The sequence below is a fragment of the Bombyx mori genome, chromosome 10 (genome assembly GCF_030269925.1).
Source record: "Bombyx mori chromosome 10, ASM3026992v2".
NCBI lineage: Eukaryota > Metazoa > Arthropoda > Insecta > Lepidoptera > Bombycidae > Bombyx > Bombyx mori.
Window position 1 is genome coordinate 11,720,845 of NC_085116.1, and position 10,354 is coordinate 11,731,198.

The 10,354-nt window shown below is 37.6% G+C and overlaps 2 protein-coding genes across 3 annotated transcripts in view; one reads left to right on the forward strand and one right to left on the reverse strand.

The window, feature by feature from the left end:
• LOC101736126 (TBC1 domain family member 9) overlaps window positions 1–10,354 on the forward strand; it is a 45,477-nt gene that overhangs the window by 20,430 nt on the left and 14,693 nt on the right. The window lies entirely within an intron of this gene.
• Window positions 16–5,531, reverse strand: LOC101743490 (putative alpha-L-fucosidase). Of its 2 annotated transcripts, none has more exons than XM_004923177.5 (7): window positions 5,278–5,531; window positions 2,905–3,146; window positions 2,194–2,332; window positions 1,646–2,112; window positions 1,440–1,580; window positions 708–1,060; window positions 16–237 (listed from the first exon to the last, which is right to left on the reverse strand). In XM_004923177.5, exons 2-7 carry the CDS (start codon window positions 3,140–3,142, stop codon window positions 142–144), a joined length of 1,434 nt encoding a protein of 477 aa, XP_004923234.1. In that variant the 5' UTR covers window positions 3,143–3,146; window positions 5,278–5,531; the 3' UTR covers window positions 16–141. The 2 variants fall into 2 exon arrangements, with proteins under 2 accessions (XP_004923234.1, XP_021209165.1); XM_021353490.3 differs by lacking the exon at window positions 5,278–5,531 and adding an exon at window positions 3,227–3,369.

Here is a 10,354-nt window from a genome sequence, read left to right on the forward strand (position 1 = left end):
TAAAATTTAAACAAATTTTTTTTAAATCGTAATGTTTTATTTTTCGAGTGAATGCAAAACGTAATAACTAGGTTCGTCGGTCAAATATAACAGGAGATATAGATTGTCAGAACTTCACAACAATATGTTGTTGTCCATCAGTTATGTGGTCGCGAGTTTGAGGACCCAAGCGTGATTTGATTTTACTGTTGCTCTATCTGGAAGCTCAATTTCAACGTCCCCATTCGTAATCTTCCACTGAAAGAGAGATTGAAGCAAACCAATTATTGGCGATTTGTTGTCAAGTTAATTCTTTTTTTTATTGCTGCAAATAAACAGATCGAAGCCATAGCTGTATTGCTTAAATTGAAACAAAAGATCCGATGAAATAGAAAAATTTTTTTTTATATATATTACCCTGATAAATAAATGGTAGGTCGAATGTAAAATCATAGGTACCAATATACCTACTATCCATTTTTTTAATGCAAAGTAGTGTTATGTGTTGAAGGTAGCATTGGAATATCTACGGGTTCGGGTAACCGCTCAACTTCAGGTAGACTAAGAGCTCATTTATTCAATAAAAATAATGAACACATCTTGTTGATAATAAGTATAAAATAACCGACAACATCGACAGCGCCCGGCTTATCTTGTAAACGAGTAGAAGCTCTTATTATTTTGCTGATTAAAGAACTAGTTCAATCTTTATCTATATGTTTACTTACATTTAAGTATGTTCCTTCGTTGCCTAACATCTCAAGTTGGTTGTACCTACTGCGCAAAGAGTTTGTGATACTTCGAACGGATAGTCTGTTGTCGCTAGGCCATTCGAGTAAAATAGCGTAGATTGCAGTCACTTGTCCACTGCGGTATGTACGTTTCATACTATTGCTTCTATTAATCGAACAAGTGTACCAAACTTTGCCATTTAGAGTGTCGTTTTGATACTCCCACGGCGAGGAGCTGTATATGGCCTCGCCGTTTATTTGGAGCCAGTCGCCTAGCGCCAAAAGTCGTTCCTCAAATATCGGGGCGATCGTACCTTCTTTAGTTGGACCGACATTTATGAGCGCGTTTCCTAAAAATCGTTGTTGTTATATTGTAAAGTTACATGATTTTTATTGCCATAAATAAGGTAGGTTATTAATGTGTAGTTCAGGTCAATGGCCAATGAAATTAATGGCAATGAGAAAGATATTACAAGTGCAAGATCTTAGATATCCATTAGTGAAGTACGATCTTACGTTTGCGGATGAGTAGGTATTAGCAGAATATAGAAATAGAAAATGGATTAGTGTGAGTGTTGATCAATAATTGGATTTATTGTGGAATAATTGTTACTCTTTTTTTTCTTGTTTTATGCTTCTGTTGAATATTTAATGAATGTTAATCAATTAATTTTCCTACATGTACATAGGTGTTAGCTGAAGTGTTAATAAATTCACTTGGAATCTCACCCCCGCAGCTAACTGTTGTTACGATTTGTTGGAGCAATTCTTCAATCGTCAATATTTCGCGTATTTGCATATTCCGCCTGTATCCCCAAGATCCGGAGTCCACAGTGAACGCGTTTTCCCACTTATGGTGCAAAAGGACTCCTGTAAAATAAAATTTTGTTATACTGCCTTGTAATCTCATAGCAAGGACGAATCTTTTTTCTTACCAGGGTTAAATCTGTCTTGATGATTGTAGAAATCGCCGTGCTTTCCTGGTATGCCGATGCCCCAACGATCGTTGACGACTACTTCGTCTTTGACAGGGCTGTCGTTGTACAACCAGGCGAGCAGTTCCGTGGACCGCCAGTAGGTGTCGTTCGCTTCCCAATCACCGTCAGACCATATAACGGAGGGCTTGTAATCGTGAACGATCTGTTTTATGTCCGGCCACAGTTTCGTGTCAACGTACGTCTGAGTTTTGAAGGCCTTCCTCTTGTCCTCTTCGTAAATAGGGTTGAACCACTCGTAAAGCGAATGATAAACGCCGAATTTCAAGCTTGTGTTTCGCACCGCCTTAGCCAGGTCCCCGACGATATCGCGTTTTGGGCCCACTTCGACGGAATTCCAACTGAACGAACGTTTTGACGGGAACAAAGTGAAGCCCTCATGATGTTTACTTGTTAGCACTACGTATCTGTAATATCATAATCAGTTGGTCATTTGTACCCAATTATTTATGGTATACTATGTTATATTAAGAGTTTTGTTATGTTACTTTGCTCCGGCTTTTACGAAAAGATCCGCCCATTTGTCCGGATCGAAAAACTCGGCTTTGAATGCGGGTGCGAATTCCTGATAGGTGAATCCTGGAGGATAATTTTTCGTCATGAAATCGATGCATTGTCGGTTACCACCTGAAATTAACGAACATTTAAAGGTGGAAAAGGACGTCAAAGTACCGAAAGGACGGTACCAAAAGTTTTATATGTATAGGTATAGTATATATACCTATATATTTTGCTGGAAGTATTAACCATGTTCGGAATACAATTTTAAGCAGCTAAACTAGCGCAAATTGGACCCAGATTGTGAGAGAGGAATTTTCAATGGGTTAGTAAGACTGGAAATAGATAGAGAAAATTTAGTAATTGCGCGGCAATATGGGGCATGTTAACGAAGATGAGTGCGCAACGATGCTAAAAAAGGTCGTCCAAAAGCGTGGCGTGGGGAGAGCGGTTTACTTAATATATGTTATTACAACTGAGACCTGAGGCTCAGTCTAAGTATCTCCCAAAATATTCATGCGATACTTTCATGGGTTCTAATAACCACTCAATCAGATTAAAACAACAAGAACTAATCTTCAAACGCTTTTAAGTACGAGTATTTACCGAATAATCCAAATCTTATATACTCGTAAAGTCATAAGTTCACAAAAGTGAAAAGTTCATGCTTCGAATTGGATATAAATGGCGAGATATTATACCTTTCCAATTGCTCCAAAACCATTCGGATCCAAAACCGGGCACAGAATAGACGCCCCAATGTAGGAAAATGCCTATTTTTGCTTTATCATACCACTCTGGCAACGGTCGTGTATCCAAATCGTTCCAATCAGGAGAATACCGCTTATTTAGTATTTTATTATGCGAACTATGATCACGACGATTGTGTATGGCGCCGTTCACGAATCCGAATAAGAATACCAAGAAAAATGACTTCATCGTTCTGCAATACAAGTTTCTAAGTAAAATTTCAAAGAAAACAACCTAAATACATCAACAATAATAAAAGTCGATATCTCTTACAACACATACTCTCCGACAATCAGCTGATTGTCAAAAGGTTAGAGGGCGACGACACTGTCGTCTGGAAATTTGATTTTTTTAAAGTAAGTATTTAAGTTTACAGATCAAGAAATTTAGTACAATAGAATAAATAAGATATAAAACAGTACTCTTTTTTTATGTAGTTAAAACAAAATTAAACGTAAGCTTGTGATTAATAACATAAAATTAATACGTATAATAAATAATCAAGCCGATTTAGGTTTGCTGTTTGTCGAATAAAGTGAACTGTGTAAAAATCAATACTTAACTATCATATGACATCATAGAGCTGTCTGTGCCTTATGGCAAAGGATGACAGTTTTGAAGACAGGTTTACAGTTCATAAAAGGGATGAAGGAAAATGTGTATAAGTCAAATGAAACAGACAAAAATATGAATTTGATCGAGCAGTGTAATCTATTTTTTATCACTTGCAATTAAATGCCTATACAGTCTATAGACATCACTTTTGACCTAAGAATGCAAGTGTGGTTTTCGCTTACGGGGACTCCACCACATAGTCCCTCTTCACACAAATAAGCACCTTGGTCTCTGAGGAATGCATATCCTATTGACGATCTATTTCTATCCCATCTATAATAGAGACAAGGTCATCTTCGTGACTTTTTTTTTCCTACCTGAGCTTGAGCCTTGAGAGGCTATTTTAGCTTCGCCCTAACATGTAGGTGAGCTCACGGGGCTCAAACCGGAGTGTTGCTAACACTGGCCCTAGTAAGAGCAGTGCTTCGCAGAATCTACCACCGGGCTGTGTCTATGGGTTAATTCGCTCGTCGAGCTCTTCGTCGCAAGCGACTGGTTCGACGAGGACGGTGACCGGTGCTTTGTGTACCTAAAAGCGCCGTTAATGGATCGGGAGGATTCTTAATGACGTGTTTTGGGCGACGTCGCCTATTTCCCATTCAGTCTACAGGATCGGATATGTAATTCCCAGCGGCCAAGAGGGTTCTCATGTCGTGCCGCCTTCTCAAAGTGGCGCAATGATGCCGACTGTAGATACTTACTGACTGAGTTCGTGACAATAATGCGTTATAATAATACCATTTTCGTAGTTACCATTCACCACCGCCTCTGTCTGATGCTCTACATATATCTAGATGTATTGTATTGAATGATACTATTTCACGATGTTCGTTAAGCTCGACAACGTTCGCACTACAGCTGTTAACAAACACCTCAAGGCTGAGCCCTTGAGCTCACCTAACTGCCCTGGTGAAACCAGAAAATATTCTGCGCACAAGCAATATCTTTGTCCAAAGAACATACGTGAGACTACTTCGAACAAGAAATAGCGCGGCTGTGTAAATCGCACGGGCACGTCACCTAAGCGAGTATGTTATTCTTCAAGTTTACAGGTGCTGAATAATGAAAATGTGATAGAATTGAAATACAATATAAATCTGGGAGATTCGTCAAAAATTCAACTCTACAACAAATAAACTCTAATTAAAGCTGCCTTTGCGATTTAATCTTTTTTATTCATATTATTTTCGACAAAACTAATTCGGCACATTACAAATAACAGAATAACAATAAAAACACGACATTAAACCGTAAAAGCAGTTATCATCGTGTGTCAAAATACCGTACACAACAATGTCGATTTATATTAATTTATTGTTCAACCGAAAATATTTCAAACCTTAAAATTAACTAACATAAGTTTTAAAATACCCAAATTTTTACGGCTTTTTGGAATAATTAATTCTGGTTTTTCTCTTTCACATATTTCGATTACATAGTTTGATAAAAATTGTTCATAAACCATTTTACCGGCATGAGGTGAACTGTTTTGTAATGCGGTAAGATAAGAGGAAAGAATCTGCCTAATACTGTGGCGACTGAATCCTAAAATAACAAGAATTTATAAACCCTTTTTCGAAGATTAGTCATGTTAACCTATATTATGTATAAAATAACACTTAAAAACACAGTTTTTCTAGCAATACTTAATCTGTAGTTAATGTGAAATTAAACTCCTAATATCATTTAGTATTTTAAATTATACTCACAATTAGCAGTTTGTGTTTCTCTTCAATAATTCGTAGCCGAGCCTAAAACACTAATAATTGTATGCAACCATTCCCTGTTCGATTTAAATAATAACTGACTAGTGGCGTGACCAGAGAGCATTGCCCCTCACTTAAGCATTGTGCTGTTATCAATGACCAATGGGTAAATATTTCTACGTCGACGCAGAATGACTCGAGCCAGGGCCGGACTTACGTTAAGTACGTTGCTCCGTCACATTGTATAAACGCGGCTTTTGTAATTAGAAGTTATAAGCTATTTCGATAAAGCGGCACGACGCGAGAACCCTCTCATCATGGCCGTAGGTAACTACATTCCCGATCCTGCGAACCGAATGGTAAGCAGTCGACGTCGCCCAAAACACGTCTTTTCGGATCCTCCCGATCCACTAACGGTGCTTTTAGGTACCCCAAGCACCGGTAATCGTTCTCGTCGAACCCGTCGCTTGCGACAAAGGGCTCGACGAGTAAATTAACCCACAGACACAGCCCACTAAATTTCTCGCCTGATCTTCACAGTGGGTCGCGTTTCCGATCCGGTGGTAGATTCTGCGAAGCACGGCTCTTGCTAGGGTTTGTGTTAGCAACAACGTCAGGTTTGAGCCCCGTGAACTCACCTACTCGCCCGGTGACGCTGATATGGTCTCTCAAGGCCATCAGGAAGTTATAAACAATTAACATTAAACGTCAATCAAAAAGAAAAAAGAAATATTATAAATAAATAAGCTTTTTAGGCGAGACCAATGCAAACACTAATGTTTCGCGCATATGGTAAACAAATTTATTGCACTTCTAACTTATCAATATTTGCAATAAGATCATACTTCTCAAAGCTTTTTGGATAGCACAAATATTTTTTCCTTACACCCCAACTTTGGCCTTTGGGAATTTGGCCACCATGGGCCCCGAGTGTCCTTAGTGTAAATTCAACACTGACTATAGCAACGACTACATTATGTTTATGTTTGCATTGTTGCTACGAGTGTGGTTGAAGTTCGTAAAATCGTGATTTATTCAGGCGATTACGTGGTCATACTGAACATAAGATTAGCCAAGCGAAATGTTACGAATAACATTTTTCAGAGTTATCTAAACATCGATAAAGAAACATGCGATACATCCCATTGACACATTAATTTAAATTTTAAGGTGTCGTATAGATCTTCACTCTTAAAGGTCTTATTAGATCAATATTAGTTTATTAAATTTGATAGTGACTGTTAGATGCTGTATCAACGTAAATTATCACTGAATAGAACTACAAAACTATGATGTAAAATTTGATAAATAGTAAAGCAAGAAATTTTTTTAAATGGCAACATTGGATCCGGCGGTGTGCCATGCATGTACCATAGAGTACAGTAATGCTTCACAGACTCAGATATTTAATTCTACGATCCAAAAATGCTACCTGACTATTTGGCGGGAACGCGAAGAGCGAAGTTGTTTTCATTATTTTAATTCTAATGATTGTTTCTGTAGTTATTAATATGTAATAATTGTGGCTTGTCAACCGTATAGAATCTTTGAAACTGCACAAGTGTGGAAAAATAAAATAAACTCGTTACACATGGCCTCTCATGTTTCTCTAAAAGTACACACAAGCGTTATTATATAACCACCGTTTTACTGAGCTTTTATTTCATCCTCATTCGTTTTATTTAATTTCATCACAATTTATAACAGTCTTCAATAATTTAGCATCATCTCATTTCGCTTCATACCATTTATAAATTAACAGAATAATATGTTTATACAGGTGTGGAAAAATTTGTCAAAGTCGCTTCACATGGCTGCTGGCATTCTTCTAAATAGATCGCTGAGGTATTTCTAAACTTACACCATTTTAGACCGTATCATTCTATTTGGTTTCCTCTAATTGATTTTAATTTCTTATATTCATTAGCATTTAATTTTTATAACAAAAATTGGATAGGTATAAATACGATTGACGCTTTGATAAACTAAACCCAGACAACAATATCAGCGCTAGATTTTGCCAATGTAATTTTTTTAAAGGGATTTTATGACCTGGTAGCTAAGACCTTTAAGTCACATCTTATTTTAATTTATATTCTTAATTTTATTGAAAATGATAATATGGAGTGAAATGAAATGAAATAAAATGAAGATGATTAATTTGAGACATTAATTAACTGGAATGAAATTAAATGAAATCAGATGAGATGATATGGGATGAAATATAATCTCAGTAAAATGCTGGTAATTTACTGACATTTTTTCAGTGGACTTTTTGGAGGAGAACGCGAAGAGTGAAGTTGTGTGATTTGTTTTATTTTGTCTATTTAGTGTTTCTTCAGGTTTAAATGTGTAATAACGGTAGTTTATCAGCTGTTTAATATCTCTGAAAGTGTACATATTTGGGAAAATGAAGCAAAGCTGCTGGATGTAACTTCTTGGGATCCTCCAAAAAGTCAACTGAAAAAATCTCAGTAAGCTTACTGAGTTTATAATTCATTCCGTATCATCTCATTTCATTTAATTTCATCCCAGTTTTAATGTCTCAAATTAATTGTCTTCATTTCATTCCATCTCATTTCATTTCACTCCATATTATCATTTTTCATAAAAATAAGAATCTAAATTAAAATAAAACATAACCTAAAGACCTTAGTTACCAGGTCATAATATCCCTAAAAAAATTACATTTAAGTTACCGTACCTATTTGAACATTTTGACGGGAAAGCGAGGTGTAAAGTTGTGTGAATTGTATTATTTTGATAATTTATTATTTTTTCAGGTTTAAACATGCTAAATGTATAAATGGCGTCGGAAAATGCACGAATGTGAGGAAAAGACACAAAATCGCAGGATGTGACGTATCGGGTTTATACGAAAAACTCATTGAACTCTCGATAAATTGACATTATTTCATCTTCTTCTTCGACTTCAGTTCATTTTATTTCATCTCATCCAATACTTATCGTATTATCTTGTCTCTACTTGTTTTATCCCGTTTAATGTCATTTATTTTTACATTACTTTTGCTTGTCAAATAGATGAATTCTTTTTTTAATTACTTAACTCGTAAATTCTATATTGTCCATGAGCGGCTGCAAGGCATACCTACCTATTTGTTTTATACTCATCTAAGGAAACATTTTAAAATTAACTCAACTCGTACTGATATCTGTCTAACTTGATGGTGAAATTAGCGCCTCTGACTGTTGATCCGAGGGTTGAGGGTGCGTTATGAACATGTTTCTTTGCTCTTTGGTGTATAATATTTATGTGTGTATTTCAATCTGGTTCTGACAGTACAACGATATCTTAGTTGGGTGACTTGCCTTAGGAATACATAAGATTCGCGGCACTCATGGATTAGCCGGTGCAGGAGGGGCTCGTCGGATTACCTACGACGGTTTTTTGGAACGAAGTTCCTTATCGTGCGTTGCGAAAGGGGGCTAGACGGAAAAAATTAAAACAAAAAGTTGTAAGCTCTGCGGCGTGCGCGTGTTTCTCTGTCTGTCTCTCTCTCTCTCTCTCTCTCTCATAGAAAGCAAGCCAGTTATTTTCGTTTCGTCATTCTATTTCGCATTGAACAGTGTGTTGTCGCGACGATTATTTTTGTTGAGTGTAGACAGGTTTTCTGTACATAACAAATATTTCTTTTTTTATTACAAATCCTTCACTAATTAATCGAAAGGAACTTCGTTCCATCCGGGTGTCCCTTGACACCTCTCAAGTTTTTTTATTTTTTATTACCTGACCCGGCCGACTTCGTAGTGCCTCAATCGATAAATAAACGACCGAAACTTTTGTATAAAATAAACTTAAAACAAACAAAAGGAATTCGTCTGTCGAGGGACACATCAAACGAAAAAGAAAATTGTTATTTTTATTTAATTCCGAACCTTTACATGTTTATCTACCTTTTAAACCTTCTCTGGACTTCCACAAATAATTCAAGCCGTTCTCGAGTTTTAACGAGACTAACGAACAGCAATTCATTTTTATATATGTATATAGATTTTTCCGTTAAGCAGGCGTGCATACGGCCCTGATGGTGAGTGGTTACCGTCGCTCATGGGCGTCAGCAATGCCAGGGTCAGAGCCAAGCCACTGCCTACCATTGAGTACTCTCCGCAAGCCTCGTTTGAAGAAGGACATGTCACAGCACTCGGCAAAGACCTCGGAGGGGAGTTCATTCCAAAGCCGTATGAGGCAAACAAAATCTCTGGAAACGCAGTGGCTCCAGGTAGTATAGATAAGCTCTACTTCGATGGCGGTGCGATGGTAAAAACGAGATGATGGCATCATCTGAAACAATTCCTCAGGGCGCTCCCCATGGAACATACGGTACAAAATACAGAGGGAACCGAAGTCTTTCCGCAGGCCCAGAGGTTCCAAACGATCCGTGAGAATGGAATTATCGACAATTCAAACGGCTCTCTTCTGTATGGAATGAAATGGAAGTAGCTGGTATTTATTTGGGAGCTCCGGCCCTGAGGTGGGAGCAGTGCTCCACGCGAGGCCGGACCTGTGCTTTGTAAAGCAAAAGTCTTTGTCCAGGCGTGAAGTTACGCTTCGCTCTGTTGAGTTCTCCCAGCATTTTTGACGCCAACTTGGCTTTGCCCTCCAAATTACTCCGAAGTTGGACATCGCTCGAAATGTCGACCCCAAGTAACTCCAATACTCTAGGAAGGTTACAGGGATACTCCTTGGAATTGCGGCACTATGACAAAGGAGTCCTTCTTCCCCTTCTTCGTCTCAAGACGTTTCTCCGAAAGCGACAGGTTGGACATAGCCCGGTGTAATTTCCCATCAGTAGGTTACTCTTAAACAGATTTTTCAAAGTAAAGACATGATTATTATTTACTAAATTCGACTCCGTGATGCAGTCGTCAGATTTAGCATGACTAGATCAATGAAAAAATTGCAGTTTGATCGAAAGATGACAAAATGTTTGTAGTAAGAAATCGCTATAGATGAACACATATAGTAGTTTAAACTTCCAAGTAACGTGGATGGACTCCTGTTCCGTGGCAACATTTTTTTACATATCTAAGTAGGTAGATGACCCGACTAACTCAAGAT

Bases quoted from the DNA above. Each gene is read 5' to 3' on its own strand.
- LOC101743490 (XM_004923177.5), bottom strand. From the start codon at position 3,142: ATGAAGTCATTTTTCTTGGTATTCTTATTCGGATTCGTGAACGGCGCC. The intron at 2,333-2,904 runs GTATAATATCTC...CGTTAATTTCAG, and splicing joins GTTTTGGAGCAATTGGAAAG to GTGGTAACCGACAATGCATC. The intron at 238-707 runs GTAAGTAAACAT...TCTCTCTTTCAG, and splicing joins ACGAAGGAACATACTTAAAT to TGGAAGATTACGAATGGGGA.